At 50.9% G+C, this 17,164-nt stretch overlaps 1 protein-coding gene across 1 annotated transcript in view; it reads right to left on the bottom strand.

Moving 5' to 3' along the window:
* The window catches only part of SLIT1 (slit guidance ligand 1), a 156,128-nt gene that overhangs the window by 51,919 nt on the left and 87,045 nt on the right, over nt 1-17,164 (bottom strand). Inside the window, exons 5-7 of the mRNA XM_006926015.3 lie at nt 2,802-2,873; nt 1,670-1,741; nt 965-1,036 (exon numbers count right to left, since the gene is read on the bottom strand). Coding sequence (XP_006926077.1) covers nt 965-1,036; nt 1,670-1,741; nt 2,802-2,873 — 216 coding nt within the window. The remainder of the gene's footprint in view (nt 1-964; nt 1,037-1,669; nt 1,742-2,801; nt 2,874-17,164) is intronic.

The raw sequence follows: 17,164 nt of genomic DNA, 5'->3' as shown, positions 1-17,164 counted from the left end.
AGGCGACAGGTAAGGAAGGAGGTGGTGGGTAAAGAAAGGATGTGATGAGTAGGGACGTGATGGGATGGATGGGAACAGGAAATAATGAGTGAAGACAGGAGATAGAGGGTGGTCCAGGAGGTGATGGATAAGGCAGGAGGTGATGCGTAGAGAGGAAATAGGGTAGGAGAGAGCATGAGGTCATGGGTGGGCCCGACGTTAACGCGTGGATTATTACGTCCATGAGATAGGTGGGGAAACTAAGTCGAGGGGGCAGGTGCTTTCCCCAAGATCACAGAAAGGGTCAGCGCCTGAGCAGGCACCAGACTCTCTTCCCTCTGTGAGTAAAGGAGGGTGGGGAGGCGATGGCAGCCTGCCTCACCGCTGGGATGGCCAGGCAGTGGCAACCCTTGTGGCCCATCAGGAAAATCAGCTGCGTTTTCCCTGCTCCAGCCAGGCCACCACCTGGTGAAACAAACGGGGCAGTTACCAGGGAGAAAGGAGGAGCCTCTTGGCTCCAGCGCCCCCTTCGGTCCCACTCCTTGTGGTTTTGATTCCAAACACCTGCCCTTATTAAGTGCACCACTCAAAAGATCAAGTCATCCCTGCAAGTGTCAGGAGTAAGAGGGGAACCAGGAGAACTCGGGGCACCCCTTCGGCTGGATGTCGCCCAGCGATTCACCTCCCTGAGCTCACACAGACCCACTGCCCCGAATCCCATAAGTCGTTGTCAGACACAAAAAGAGATCATTTGTTTTTTTAAGGAAAATCAAATATAAATGACGTTCGACATCCTTCCATTTTAGATCACCTCCCCTGACTCCAACTCCAATCAGCCAACTCTGGCTGGTCACTGGGGGTGCAGAGGAAGAGAAGCCCCCGCTCCCCACCCCACGCCCCACCTGCGGGAGCCTTGGCCTCCTTTCCCCACTGCCCCAGCACCGGCCACACTTGGTGCTATGCTCCCAACATCAGGCTGACTCACAAGGTCCGTAGCTTGGGCATGTGGTTGAAGCTGGACACGGGGATGGTGGTGATATTGTTGTTGTTTAGGGTCCTGACAAGAAAACCAGAATCCGTTAGCATCTGCCCAACAGAAGCTTACGTGGGAGGGGGAGCAGGGCTGCTCTCCGACAAACGAGCAGACTCTCATGCTGTGTTCCATGACCCACCCTCGAGCTGGACCCGGGGAGCTACGCTGAAGAGCACGAGACACAGAGCCACCCTCAGGGAAAGCCCTGAGCTGGGACAGTAGGTATAAGGCAGATGCACCAGACTCTGAGCCTGGTAGAACAGGGGAGAAGGAGCAAGGAGACCGAGAGTGTGCATGCAGCTTGGGCTGGCTTGGAAGAAAGGGGAGCATTTAGACAGAAAGAGAAGAGCGAGTCAGTCCTTCCCCATGTGTCAGAAACCCTTGGAAGATGTAGCCGCTCGCCCTGGGTGTCATCATAAGCACGGAAAGCCTGGGTCACGCTGTTGCGGGCGAGACTCCATGAGTGTGTGTCCTCCCATCCTCGGTAGCGAATCTAGACTAGCAGAGAGCAGGGCCTCTGCCCTGGGCCCGGAACCTGCCTCCTAGGTCTCCCGCCTCCTGTGCTGCTCCCAGGCCCCAGCTCCAGCGGCCTGGGCCCCAGCACCTGTGTTAGCCGGACTCTCCTGGCCTCTGCTTCCCTTCCCACATTTCACTTACAGCACCTCCAGCCCTCGCAGAGCCCGGAAGGCCCCTTCCTCGATGCAGCTGATCTGGTTCTTGTCCAGCTGTCTGTGAAGCAAAGGAAGGTTCTAGAGAGGAGGCACATTGCCGAGAACAGAGGTGTCCAAACGTTTTTGTCAAGCACTCCACTCATTAAAAAAAAAAAAGAGGCCTAACCCTAATCATTTGTTCCATACAAATGGGTCAATCCAAATGGTAAATAATAAGAACTTAAATTATTTCTTATTTTTAGTTAAAGCGATAAATATAAATAAAAGTTATATTCCTCTACCTAACCTTGCAAATCTCCTGGGGAGCAGGCACCTCTCCTCGCATTTTGGTGGCCACCTAGAGGGCATTGGCAGCTTTGAAATGAGTCTATCGCCAAAGCGGTGGCAGCTAGAACTGGCAGACAGATGCCAGCCTGAGTGCCAAGTGAGACCGCCTAGCGGCGGCTACTTGAAGTGCTGCTCTAAGAATACACTGAGGCTGTGATTTGGGAAACTTGGGAAGAATGCAGTGATCAATTATCAATGTCTATCACAGGTGTAGGGGGCTGGGGAGTGACAGGTGTCCCTGGCATTTGCCATCCCTGCTGTAGTCAGACCTTGAGGAGGTGGTAAGCCTGGACCAGAATACGTTTGAATAATAGGAATAAACTACTACAATTAAATAGCGTTTGACAAAACGTATTTATTTCCATATCTCATTTAAACCTCAGAACAAGCCTATGCGGGAAATGTGATATCCCCATTTTACAGAACAATATATTAAGGCTCAGGGAAGTTAACAAACTTGCTGCAGCTTATCTAATAGGTGCCTGAAAGAGAAGATTCAAATCTAGCTCTCTTAATCCACTGGAGGGCAAGGTCACGGAGACTCTCCATTCACATGGACCAAGAACCTCCCCTAAGCACCCCACAGTTCATGAAACTCCCTTCAACCCCAAAGGCTGCCTGTTTCCTCTGACCTCAGATTGTTCCAGAAGACCATGCTGGCACCAGACACCTCAGAGCCCAGACCAGCTCTTTGGCTGCCTAGACCACAGGGCTTGGGGAGACCCATGAGGACACTGCCAGGGGTGGCCCTTGCAGCCCCCAGCCCCTCTCCATCCCAGGCCTGTACTCACAAATTTTTGAGGTCTGTAGCTCCACGAAAAGCCTTTCTGGGGATGGCTTGGATGGTGTTCTCACTCAGGTCCCTGTGAGAACAAGCCAGAAGGAGAAGCACACTGCTCAGAAGAGATTTCTCCAAAGGGTCCTGATGAGCCAGGGAGGTAGGGCAGGCCCGACAGAGCCCAGGCCAATCACTGCTGCATCCCAGCCCCTGGGACAGTGCCTGGCCCATAAAGGCCCTTGGTAAGCATTTGTTGAATGAATGAATGAATGAATGAATGAGCTGCAGTTCAGTGCCCAGCCACTTCCCAATCTCTGGAGGGAGAAGTCTGGGGAAGAAGTAACCAGTTCTGCCAGACCTTAACCCTGCCTGCCAGACCCACAGAGGTCATCTCTGCCAGATACCCCCACCCCCACCCCAGGTGCATTGTCCAGGGCTGCAAAGGAACAAGCAAAAGAGGAAGAGGCTTCCTAACAGGCTCCTAGGCACCCTGTGGCTTGTGGTGAGTGCACTACAGCTCACTCTCTGGAAGAAAGCGCCATTGGCTCCCAGGTAACCAGCCAGTAGGTGGATGACCCAGGTCCTGAACGCCAAGCTGGGTCTGACTCCAGATCCCTTGCTCTCAGGACTGCAGGCAGCAGAGCTGCCACTGAGAACCTGGCCCACACAAGGGACTGGGCCGGGGGGTGCAGTGCCACATCCCTGCCCTGTGGCTTGCAGGGCAAGGACCACCCAGGACTTCATCACCTCTCCATTAGTAGTGTCCTTATGTGAGAGAGGAAGCATTGCCCCAGGCCAGCTCTGCACCCTTCCCCCAGCTCCTCTGGCAAGTCTGGGCTTCTGGTACCTGTTTATCTAGGTAGCTTTTCCTTCCCACAGTGGTAGTACCACCTGCTGCCATGTTCTAAGCATGTCCCCCCGGCTGCACTGCCTAGTAATTCACGTGCGTGAACACGCCTGACCCTCACACTGACCGTGGGGTAAATGCTATTTCACAAGGAGGACAGGGAGGCTCAGAGAAGTTCAGCAGCTTCTTCAAGGGAACACAGCTGGCAGGTGCTGGCTCTAGGATTCAAACCCAGGAAGTAAGGTCCAAGAGCCTCCCCTTGTTCAGCAGTCCTGGGAGAGGGAACTGGAGTAGGGACTGTTACTTCGCCCATTTTGCAGAGGAGGGAACTGAGCTCCAAGAAGTTAAGTATCTCACCCAAGACTGGACCAGGGTGGGGACCCAGATGGTCTGCTGGAGGGCCCTGCATCAGACACCTCAAACAGCCTGGGGCTGACTGTCCTGATGTGGGACACAACATCGGGTTGTCCCACAGACCCCCAGCCCCTTCTCCTGGGCCAGGCCCTTAAGGCTTGACCATCTCCTTCCCGTCAGCCATTCACTGTGAGCCCCAAGGACATGGCCCACAGAGCCCTGTATGTACAGGCCATCACTAAACACCAACTCCCTTCCCTCCGTCTAAGTTTTCTTGCTGAGACAACAAATCAGAAGCACTGCAGCAGAGTGCACAGGGCCCTGAGCTCAGAAAGGCTGGTTCGAGTCCCAGCTCTCCCACCTCCTGGCTGTGCATCTGTAGGTCAACCCAATTTCTCTGTTATGCAAGTAATTGCTACCATGGCCATATAGCCCATACTGGCTCTATTGTTCCCTTGGTCTGTGGACTGGTTCTCTCCTTCTTCTTAAATGGGATGTTGACACTGGGCAGGGTCACCTGACAGGTAATTACTGGATTGGGAGCAACGGCTATGCAGGCCACACAGGTAAATAAGAGATGGCTCACACTCAGGGGCTCACGGTCATATGACTTCCTCAGTAACTAGGAGCCAAGGCGAACGTGGGAGCCCCACATGGAGCCAAACACACCTCGATGGAGCACCTACATCCACCGGTGATAGCAAGGCTCACACATGCAGAAGTAACCACAGACGCATAGAACACCCTAGAGCACTCAGAAGGACACACGGGAAATGAGTGAATGAAATCTCCATTCTTTGTCCAGCAAGTCTGTACTGAGAGCTGACTATCTGCTGGGGATACCACAAGGACACTCCAGCTTACAATAATGACCAAGTCTACCTGAGGGGGAGGAGATGAACTCTGAAATGGATCCTGAAAAGTAAGTCAGAGCTTACCAGACAGAAAAGGGAAATGAGGGAAGCACATTGTAAGCAGAGGGAACAGCATGTACGAAAGCCCAGAGGCAGGAAGAAGCAAGGCAGGCAGGCTGGGGGAAGGGATCTCACGCAGTTTGCTGTGGCTGGGGTGTATCCATGGGAGCTTGAGGTGGTTTTAAAGTACGTCCACAAATTCTTTGACATTCTTCCTTTCAAAATATGGAGCTTACTTATCCCCTTGATTGTGGGTGGGATTTAGTAATTCACTTCTAAAGAACAGAGTAGGACAGAAGTGACAGTGGATAACTTCTGAAACTAGATCATAGAAGACACTGCAGCCTCCTCCTTACTCTCTCTCAGATCACTCTCTCTGGTAGAAACCAGTGCCATGTCATAAGGACACTCAAGCAGCTCTCTGGAGAGGCCCACACGGGGACCTGAGGACCTGAGGCCTCCTGCCAACAGCCAGCAATGTGAGCCAGTCATCATGGAAATAGATTCTCCAGTCCCAATCGAGCTTTCAGATGACGCAGCTCTGCTATGGCTTCAATGTCTGTGTCTCTCCCAAATTCAAATGTTGAAATCCTAATGCCCAGTGTGATAATATTAGGAGGTGGGGCCTTTGGTAGGTGCTTAGGTCATGAAAGTGGAGCCCTTGTGACTGGAATTGGGGCGCTTATGAAAGAGTTCTGAGAGAGCACCACTGCCCCTTCGGCCATGTGAGGACACAGCTATGAGCCAGAAGGCAGGCCGTCACTAAACACCGAGTCTGCTGGCACCTGGATCCTGGACTTCCCAGCCTCCAGAACTGTGAGAAGTAAGTATTCGTTGTTTATGAGCTACCCAACTTAGGTTGTTTTTGTTATAGCAGCCCAAACAGACTGACAATGCCTCGGCCGACATCTTGACTGCAGTCTCATGAAAGACCCAGGACAGAACCACCCAGCCGCCTACCGAAACTGGAAGATAATAAATGTTTATTGTTCTTTTAGGCCACTACGTTTCAAAGTAATGGGCTAAAACAGGGGTGCTTTGCAAGAATGGTCCAAGAGAGGAGAGTTTTGGAAGCTGTGCTAGAGAGCATGGTCCTGGCTCTTAGGGCGTGAAGACTCCCTGAGAGCCTTTGAGGAAGGCGGGGCCATGCTTAGACTTGACATGAATGAGCTGAAATATGCTTGGGACTTGGCTCCAACATGGTCCTCTTTAGGCCTGTTTCCTCATTTGTCAAATGCGTGGGCCAGACCAGGTGATCTCTTAGTCTCCCTCCCATTGTGTGCCCACCACATGCCGACAACTCCAAGACATAGCAAGTGGGGTGCTTGGCTCTCAGGGCATTTGAGACCCCAAGGAGGAGCAGGGGAAAGTAGGTCATCAGAGACGAGTGGGATGAGAGAGGACAGACACAGCTACCCCCTGCTCTTACCCACAGGGACTCAGGGAGATCTGAGCACATGTGGTGAGGGTAAGACAAGTACAGGGGTCAGTGGCCTGGAGGCTTCTACAGAGTCAGGAAGCTGAAGGCCGCACAGGGATTGGGAACCCCCAGCAGACCCTCCTCGTGGCCCCAGCCAGCAGGCCGCCCTTTGGCCTGGGAGGAATCTCTGGGCTGGAATTCACATCCATTATTCTGTTTAATCCTCACCACAATCTTGCAAGGAAGGTTTTCTATTAGTATTGATTAGTTTATTGATTTAGGCCAACCTTGTTCCAGAAAGGCTTTGAGGTGTCTTACAGGGATTTATAAAACAGCAAGAGAGCAAGAGTGAAAAGTGGGACAAAGAGAAGAAAAATCAATGGCGGATACCAAGAATGAAGCAGCAGGTGACTCACACATCTGTCAGGTTTGGGCCGAGCATGGGCTCTAGGCTTCCTGAAAGCCAGCATGAAAAGGGGAAAGTGGTCAGTTAATAGCATCCCCGATATTTGTATACACTTAAAAAGACTAGTTTTTCTGGAGTATAGCTGTTTGGGGCACTAAGATGAAACAAGTCTTTATAAAAAATAACAGCATGGCCTAATCAATAACACTAGATCCTTAGAATAAATGGGTTTCAAGTGTCTGCTTCTTATAATAGCATCGCAACAAAGTACAATTCAGGAAAAGCAATTCACAACAGGAGCTAAGTGGGAAGGGAGGGGCAGGAACAATCCATGCAAAGGCAGGAGGCATGGGAGAGCCCGGCATGATCCAAGAGTAGCCGGGTTTGCCTGGAGCAGTAGGTACTGGGGAGAGGATGCTGGCAAGAAAAATCCTTGCAGGCCAGAGAAGGTGATAGCTGAGACCAGAGAGGGTCTTTTAGACATAGCGCTGGGGCACCAAAGCTTACAGAAGGAAAACGCTGTCCCCAGGCAGACAGGCAATAGGACATCATGAGCCAGTCCAAGAGGTGAGGATCCAGGGATGAGGCAGAGCTGAGCTGATCTTGGGACCTCAGACACGGTGCCAAGCCAGCCCAGAGCAGTAAGCAGCTCACATTGTTTAAATGAGTAAAGGAAACTGGATTCGAGACTCTAGAATAGGCCAGCCTCTGGAACAGAGGAAAATGAGTGAGTCTTGGAAGTCTGAGGGAAATTCAGCATGCTGGCAGCAGAGGGGATGGTGGAAAGAGCCTGAACTTTGCAAAGAGAAGGATCTAGGTTCAATTTCTGCTTCTACCATTTACCAGCCACGAAACGTGGGAAATTATGCACCTGAGAGCTTCAGTTTCCCTATTTGTAAAATGGGGATAAAAATATCTACCACACAGGGCTTTGGAGAAGATCGAGTTCATGTATTTAAGCTTCTGTTCTAGTTCCTCCATTTGGCAATATTTGAGAAATCCGCATCCGCATTTCTTTCGTCCCGCCCTAAAAACGTCCACTCAACGCTTTCCTAAGGTTCTGACTGTTGTTTCCAGCTTTGCCTCTAGAGGGCGCCAGACGCCTTCCCTGGATTTGGACGCCTTCTCAGCCAGCCACACCACAACCAAAAATAAAGCGATTCTCTTATTGATTGATTGATTGATTGATTGATCGATCGATCGATCGATTGCCCAAGTTGACTTCTAAATAAAGCGATTCTCTTATTGATTGATTGATTGATCGATCGATCGATTGCCCAAGTTGACTTCCCACCTGGTCGACAATTGTCTTGTGTTTCCGAAACTATTTGAAATAAAGTCTCTCATCTCCAGTTTCACCAGTTGGCATGGAAACGCAAAAGGCATCACCTTCATCTTTCCCCATCACATTTTCCCAGTCCCTGAGCCTCCTGGATCTCCTTCAAACTTAGTTATTTTTTGCCTCCAACCTCCTTTCATGGTGATCTTGTCACAGGTCCTAAAGGAGCATGGTCAGGGATATGCTGAGAGAGGTCATCCTGGAGGAAGGACGGTTCTAGAACTGGAAAGACAGCAACTGGTGGCCTGGTCCTGGCCAGAGGCAAGCAGAGGGCTCAGAGCCATGGGGTGGAAAGAGGCTCAGAAGGAAGTCCCAGGCTGGACAGCGAAAAGCAGATTCCTAGAGTAAGGACCCAGCCGCCAGACAAGGGACAGGACTGGGGAGGGAAACACATGACCTGACTCACCCATTTAAATCATGTGGTCTTAGGCAAGTCACTTAACCTCTCTGGCCTCAGTTTCCTCATATGCAAAATGGGGTAAGAAGTACACCTACCTTTCAGGATCTGATGTAAGAAGTGCCCTGTGTTCTCGCCTCTGCCTGCTCTTCCACTTATGCTGATGCCCCTTCAGTTCTTCAAATCCTACTGCCACAGGACCTTTGCACTTGCTGTACCCTCTGCCTGATGTTCTTCCTCCACTCTTTACCCAGTGAATTCTCATTTGTCTTTCACACTGCAGTCTACAGACACCTTTCCTGACCACTCCTTCTACTCCAGGCTCTCAGGAGCATGCTTTTCCTTCTCAGCATTAATCCAAAGTTGTAATGAAATACTGGTGTATTGAATGTCATGAAATACTAATTTCTGGTTAACATCTATCTCTGCCTCCAGACCATAAAACCCCAATGGCAGACATTGTCTCTTTTGCTTCTCATTGTCTCCTTGGACCTGGCACATTGCAGGGGCTCAGTAATTTTTAGCTGAATTGAACTAAAGAGGATCCTTACATGATTCTCTTGCTCCAATCCCTCTGCATTTTCCTGACCAAAACAAGGAGTCAGGACAGGCCGTGTGGCTGAGAGGGGAAAGCAGGGGCTTGAAGCAGGACGGGCTGGCTCTGTGTCATAGTTGTAAGAGACTAAGCCTCCTCACCTGTGCACTGGAGACACTTGTACCTGCCCTGTCTACCCGGAGGCAGGCCTAAGAAATGAGGGCTCTGGCGGGGAGGGAAGCACTGGAGAAGCACTTGTTGCCATTGTTATAATCAGCCCTGCTCTGCCCTTCACACATCCTTCTGGGAGCATTAGCAGTCAGACGTCCTCGGGCGTTCCAAGGTAGCACCAGCAGCATCAGCAGGGAAGTGTGGGCAGCCCCTGAGGAAAGTGAGCAACTCTCCTGGGAAGAAAGGGAGCTGGAGGTCCAGAGAGTCCACTTTGCGGGGAGGAGGGGGGCCTCAGGGTAAGAGTCCTGCAGGCAAAGATCCCCAGCTTGAACCCCAGCTTCCAAGATCAAGAGCCCCGAGAGACAAGCCGCTGCTGGTAGCAGCACCCTGGGTCTAGGGACATCCCAGAGACCCAAGCTGGGCCCCGTCCCATGAAGGGATGGGGACAGCCAGGCCCACACCGTGACTTGGGCACCATCCCAGGAACTCCCGCTCCTGCGGCCCCTCCTCCCGCATACTCTGTCAATCCCTCCAGGCTCTGCCAGGCCTAGAGGAGGCAGGGGCTGGGAAGCCGAGGTCAAAACCTCATGTTCTAGCTGCTAATCCCCCTTCACGCTCTAACCAGATTGGGCTCTGCTGGCAGACCAGCATCTAAGGGAATCAACGGGGGACTCAGCCGGGGTGCTGGGTACTAGCCAAGGCCAGACTCATCCCTGGGTTTCTGCCGCCTGCTTGGCTGCCCCACGGCAGAGCTCCAGGCCTGCTGTGGCTGCTCCAAGCCACACGAAGGCTCTGGGCAGCCTGGACCGGCCCCTCACCGCGCTGTGTCCTGACTGGTTACCCTGAGCCCCAATATGGGGTCCAGCCAGGAGGGAACCACGGCAGCCTGACTCTTCCAGACCATCTCACCTGGGACTTCCTTGTCATGAGATTGTCAGATTAAGGACCTGGGCCCTGGAGCAGACAAAGCTGGCCGTGTACCACCAGGGGGCCTCATGTCTCAGTGTCCTCCCCCGTGAGTGGGCATAATCATGCGGTCGGGGGCCTTAACTGAGGCTCTGTGTAGCACTCTCAGCACGGCTAGTGAGTTGGCTACCATTGCTCGTTGCTTGAGCCTTATAGTTGTCTTTATGGCGCTATGAGCTGGGGCGGGGGGTGGCGGTGGGCACGGGTTTGGTGGGCAGTCAGGGCTGAAGAAGCCAGAACTGGGATCAGGAGGCTGCAGCTTGAGGCTGGCTCTGCCACCAGCCCGCTCCATGCTGTTGGACATGACCTGAAGTTGGTTCCTGACACCTCAGTGAGGTCAAGAGGATTAAATTACACCCAGTGTGCGTCACGCTTGGGCACCCACCATGGGGCAGCCTGACACCGCTGCTGCTAGTGAGCGCCGCCCGGGGTCTCACAGTAGGTGAGTCAGCACCCACATCTCTGGCACCTGGATCAGCAGCTGTGGAGTCACCTGGGGGTTGGTCAGAAATGCAGACTTTCTGGCCCCTCTACTGAATCAGAATCTTCGTTTTAGCAAGATCTTCAGTGATTCACACACACATTAGGGTTTGAGAAGTGCTGCGTAAGAAGGAAGTTTACAAATGTTTTCATGTCCCCAGCAAGGGCTAAGTCAAACTGGATTGCAGCCCCTGTCCCTGGCCAGCATTTCAAAGTAAGGAGCAGAGGCCCCAACTACTGTTCTTTGGGGGAGTGAGGTAAGGAGAGATTTGGACACAACCCCCCGCCCCCAGTGGGTAGAGAGAGGGCAGAGCAGCTTCTGACATGTCACCAGCCATTGCCCACCGTCACAGAGAACGGAGGCGGCCTTCACAGGAGAGGGGAGCAATGTGGCCACTACCTCGGCCCCAGCGACTGCCCTGCGTTCTTGCTGGGGTTGGGGGCAGGGGGATACTGCCTAAGCCAGTGTTGGTGAGAACCAGGCTGAGGTAACCTTTGAGGAGGTCAGGAGTCACCGCTCCAGGCCAGTGTCTGGAAGACCGAGCCCCAGAATTGCTCTAGGTCCCTGCTTTAGGATGAGCTTTCAGGGGAGAGGCTGGCAGTGCCCCCTGGGTGGGATGCCGGGGCTCACACCCTCTGAGGTGCTCCTGGGGTCTGGCAGGACTCTCCCCTCCCTCTTGTCTCAGCCTACCTTCAAGCCTCCCCTCCCACCTAGAAGGGAAATTAATTCTGCAATTCTCCTCCCTGCCCTGCTCTCCCCAGCCCATGGGACAACATTCAGGGGTCCCAGATCTACCTTGTGTGGGCAGATTGCATGTCTGTGCACCTGTTTACAGGTGACCTTCAAGGCTGGTTCTTGAGAGCTTTTGGTGATAGGGACCTGAACCATGCAGCCTCAAGCTCCAATCTCAATGCAAGGACTGGGGCTTTGTCCACTCATAAATCTCAGGTGCTCCCAGGTGATACAAACTGATAGCGTATAGTGGCTGATTCTCAATGTGAATGAGTTTGTTTCATCGTCTCAAGAAGTCAAGTTTAGGCAGGAGGAAGGAGGAGGGTTTACAAAAGACCAGGGAGCAGTGCCAAAGGGACACACTGTGGGGCGAAGGGGGATTCGTGGCCTCGTTTTCTTTGGTCTTGGGCTCCAGACCTCCTGCTGTTGTCACGGCAAAGGACAGACCCCAGCAGCCGCCTTTGCTTCCTTCTCCTCCTGGGGTCTGACTGCTCTTTTAAGGAGCCAGTTCCCCTTGCTAGTCTTTGTGTGCCCTCCTGACCCCCTCTCCTCTGCTCCCCTGACAGAGTCAGGCCAGCTGGAGTAAGTGGCGAGGCCATCAGATAAGTCAGCATCCTCAAAGGGGACCCAAGTGAAGACAAGGTGCTGGCCAGGTAGTAGCTGGTCTAGGAAGCTAAGTGACCTGAGTTCAAAAGCAAGCTCAGCCCCACTGGCTGCCTTGCTGAGCCTCAATTTCACCATTTGTAACATAAGTTTATAAGAGGAGTAAATATACGAAGGTGTGTGCAAGTATCTGACTGTCTGGCACACAGGTGACAATCAATTATATTGCAGGCAAGTCTTCAAACTACCCCCACTAACTGCTGGGCAGTCCAGCTCTGTCCCCTCTCCTTCACCACCTCTCCCCTGCCTGAGGCGGTTACAAGATTCATGGAATTAAAGCTCACACATGCTCTGTGAGGTCCTGAGATCTTTTTAAATGTTGCATATCCAACCTTTTCCCGGGGAACTCCTTACGTCCAAACTCTTGTAGGTGGTTTTGGAGGCCGACACCACGGATGGTGGGGTTTGAGCTTTGTAGGAGCAGTGGGCTGGTCTGAGCACCCAGTGCATACCAGGCTCCGCTGGCTGGAGAGATGCCCTCCCTCTCTGCTCGCCATACTGCCCGAAGCCCTGCATCCTCCTGTGGCCGCTCCCTCCCTCCAGCTCAGTAGAGTTAATGTTGCAGAAACCTCATTAGGAAGAGATATCAAGCAATCCTGGATGGCAGCTCCATGAAACCATCCCGGGTAACATTTCCTCCAATCAGGCTGTTTTTGTTTTTGTTCTTTTCAGCTACCGAGCATCACCGTAATCAATTCCCACGATAGAGATATCGGATGAAAGGCACATATCCCACAAAGCAACCACAGAACCCTGCCAAGGAAAAGCTGCTCAGAGGCAGCAGTGAGTGGTTTGAGGACAAACAGAAAACATAACCAGCAGACACGGGTCCCAGCCACCACAGCAAGAAAACAGTAATGACAATAGGGTGAGGGAAGAAGGCAGGGGGAATGCAGGCCCCTCTTGATTTAAGTGTGCCAGGCAAGGCCTTCACTGTACTCAACCACCACGCACCGAGCCCCCAGGAAGCCCCAAGCATTCTGCTGGGTCCTGAGCAGGGAGGCCGTGCAGGAGACAAGGCTCTTGTCCTGGACACCCCTGAGTTGTGAGGATCCATAACCTCAGAAATTTCCAGCAGACACAGTGGTGGGGGCAAGGAATGGGGGGCAGCAGGAGAAAGAATCATAATGTAGAGAGAAAATGAGTTTTGGAACCAGAGAGTCCCGGGTTAGACTCCAAGCTCCACCATTTATTGCCTCTGTGACCTTGGGCAAGTTACTCAGCCTCTCTGAGCCTGGTTGCTCATCTGTAAAGGAGGGCTAATCAAAGCTCTCTCTTGCTGGGTTTTGGTAAGGATTAAACACCAAATATGCCATTTATATAAAGCACGAAAACAAGCAAAACTAATCTATGCTGTTAGAAGTCAGGATCATGGTTACCCTGGTGTAGGGGAATTCATGAACAGGAGGTACAGGGGACTTCTGAGTACTTGTGATGTTTTACTTCTTGATCCGGTACTGGTTCCATGGGAGTGTTCACTTTGTGAAAATTCAGTGAGTTCTATGTATGAAAATACATGACACATATACAGAAAAGTTGTATAGTATATATATATATATCTATCTATCTATAGATAGATAGATAGATAGATAGATAGATAGATAGATAGATATTATACTATGATGAAATGTTTTTTTTAAATGACATATAAAGCACTGATTTCAGTGTGTGGTGCTTTGCAGGGATGTAACAACAGCTAGTGCCCTCCCTCCTCAGTCCCCACTGAAAAAGATAAATGGATGGGAAATCTTTCAAGGTGACAAATACCAGAAGAATTGGGGCTCAAAATTCTAAGCAGCGAGGAAACACCCAGGCTGAGGGGAAACTGCACAGAGGACAGCATGGTAGAAATGACACCACCCCAAAGTGGTGAAGGACTGGGGACCGACTTCAAACAGCTGCAGAGGAAGGAAAGCAGGTGCTGTGGGCCACATGAGCATTTTGATTGTGCCAGAGAACATGCATCTCCTGGGTAAAATGGTATTTGTCTCTAACGCAGCAGTGAATGTTTGGGTTCCACATCTCCCTGAAGAGCGGGTGCAGTGTCCTGCTTCAGGACGAGACCTCAGGGTCAAGTGGGTGGACTGAGATGCTGGTGCTGGAGGGCGAGGACCCTGGGAAACCCAGGGCAGGAGTGGGGGAAATGGGCCAACAGAACAGCCTTCTGAGCAGGTCTAAATTCCTTTTCTGTCTTGTTTCAGGAAGGAATTAAGGCAGTTTAAAGGATACATTATAAAATGGAATAAAATAACAGGAACCAGAGGAAGAGTAAAAAAAAAAAAAAAAGGACAAAAATGGGTAAGAAACATCTGCGCATCCTATGAAAGCCTTTGCATCTGCTACAAATGGACCCTGGGCTTCTTCCTCCCCCTGGGGGATCTAGAGACTGTTGTGCTACAATTTACCAAGACCATAGATGAGAACAAGCTTGGGAGAAGAGTAGCCTTTCCTGGTTCTAAAACCAAGCATGCAGCCTCCCATGGGTCCCCATAACGAGGCATCCATAGGATAGAAAAGCAAGATCCTCACAAGCATCCCCAAAGGAGGCCCAAGGACCCTAGGTGAGCCCCTTCAGAGTCACTTCCCCAGAAACCAAGTCACAGACCAGCTAGTTCTCCAAAGGTCAACTTGCTAAATTTCTTTATTTTCCTTACCAATTTGGTTTTAGTTTTCTTCACAATGGCCTTTTAGGGTTGGTCGGGTTGTCCCAGCCCCATCTCACTGCAGTCACAAGAAGAGACTGGGGAGGGTTCACCATAGTTCAAATACCAGGAGCAGGGGCAAAGATAAATGGAACAGTCCTTAAAATGCTGTACTAAAGACAAAATGCAAACCAGTCGACTCACACCAAATAGGTAAAGGAAGTAAGTCAATTCGATGAATTGGTCATTTGACAAATTGGCCATTCAGTGAATTGACTTTTGGCAAAATGGCTTTTAGCAAAGTGACATTTGGTAAATTGGTCTGCTTCTGACACAGCAATGTGTTTCACAGGGCGGTTAGTTATACACTCATGGCCTGGTTCCAGAGCTCGGGAGGAGCCATTCTGCAGCTAGGTCAAACCCACACTGCTCTCCGTTGGACTGTCTTAAGACAGGATGGATTTTAAAATGTTTGGGGGATACATGCACTGCACAGCATGCAGGCCATCCTTCATATATATTGCTTTTCTCAGTGAAACTCATCTAGGATCTGAGGGCAGACTCTGGGTTCTCTCTGAGGAGGACCAGCAGTGAAATGGACAAGATTAATGAGGTTTAGGAAGAGAGAGAACCAAGGAGGAGGCCACAGGGCAGGGCAAGTAGAATCCGATCTGTGCGGGGGGAGGGGGCTCCACTCAGGGTAAGTGACCAAGTTGCCAGTCTCTAGTTCCCCAGGGAGAAGTCAGGGACCCAGTGCACAGGGCAGCTAATGCCAGAATAGACATCTGATTGAAGCCCATGGCAGGAGTGGTCCACTGAAGAGGCTAACAGAAAATCACAGAATCCCTGGGACATCTCTAGTCCTCTCTTCTCTGACCTCAGAAGGGAAAATGGGGCCTATTTCTTTTACCAAAGACCACACTCATTGTCTCCCCATCTCCTGCAGAGCAGTCCAGGCCCTGTCCAAGCCTCGTTCTTCAGAGTTTCCCAGAAGGAAAGTGGAGCTTAAGGGATTAGAATGACAAGAGCACCTCTGCTGCCCCTCATGTCCCCTCCATGCACACACACAGGGATGCCCAAAAGGCATAAGACCCTCAACTACCTCAGATGAAGGCAGAATGACAGAGTCCTGATGTGGTGCGGGGCAAGGAAGCTTTCTAGTTGGCTGAGTGTGATCTGCAGGTGGCTAGAGCAAGGAACGCCCAGAGGAGCCATGAAGAGACGCTCCGAGGAGCTGTCCATGGTGCTGAACCCTCTCGGCAGCTCTTCCTCTGGTCAAGGCTAAAGATACACCTTGGATCCTAACCACCTTCAACCTTACTCATCTGACCCACACACCAGATCTTGTCTGTTCAGTTTTTTTCACAAGCCCACAGGGAGTCTGGCTTATAGCATACACACAGGGGGTCAGGAGAGCACCATTATGAGCCTCAAGGTACCTACCTCAGACTCTTAAGAGAGGCATGTGCTGAGCACAATTCACATTACTAAGCTACCCCTAGGTAGAGGTGAAGCTTGATCCTGCCTCTCTTCTCCAGAAGTGAGACCTCTCACTGTCTGGACACAGACCCAAGCACAGAGGTGCTGAGAAATCATCTGGCCCTGACCCAAATAGCTTTCCCCAGACCCTCGCACGAAAGCTGCTCACTTTAATCCTTAGAACCTAATGATCATCACTAACAATTGTGTATTGCACACAACTATTATTATTATTACTGATGACAATCATGATGATGATGATGATGATGATAGCTACACATATTGAGATTTACTATGTGCCTGGCACTGTACTAGGTATTGTATATGTTTTGTATACATAATCTCATTTAATCCTTAAAACAACCTTCTGAGATAAATATTCCCACTGCCCTGATGTGGATGTTGACAGTGGGAGAGGATGGACATGTGTGGCGGCTAGAGAGTATATGGGACCTCTCCATGTTTTCCATTCAATTTTGCTGTGAACCTAATACTTCTCTAAACAATGAAATCAATTTAAAAAGAAAACTCATCTCCCTGAGCCTTATTTTCCATACATTTCCATTACATTTCCAGATAATGTAATTCAGGCACGGTAACTTTTCCAGGCTATCTGACTGCAGAAACTACAGCTAACCGACTATGGTACATTGGCTCACCACATCAGAATCATCAAAGTGATAGGCAGGTGGGTGAAGAGGCATTTAGAAGCATACACATGTCAGCAGTGACATTTGATAGATGAACTTGGAGAGAGGAGGTGAAAACCTAAAAAGCAGAGTATGATAATGAACATTCATAATGTTGATATTGAGTCATCAAGAAAAAGTTAAATTATGTTCAGGACCCTCTGTTTAAGAACTTGGAAAATTGTATAATAAATTTTAGACATATTCTCATCAAAAATGGCATGAAGTGTTTTCCCTGAGCAGCCATGTTCTGGGGAGAGAGGAATGCCAGCCCCTGCCTAGGATAAGCATTGTCCAAGGACTTCTCCTTGCACATGGATTCCTAAAAGTATCTCAGGAGC

This window comes from Pteropus alecto, unplaced genomic scaffold (genome assembly GCF_000325575.1).
Source record: "Pteropus alecto unplaced genomic scaffold, ASM32557v1 scaffold88, whole genome shotgun sequence".
Taxonomy (NCBI): Eukaryota; Metazoa; Chordata; class Mammalia; order Chiroptera; family Pteropodidae; genus Pteropus; species Pteropus alecto.
The sequence above is the reverse complement of the archived record's forward strand: the minus strand, read 5'-3'. Positions and strand labels throughout refer to the sequence as shown.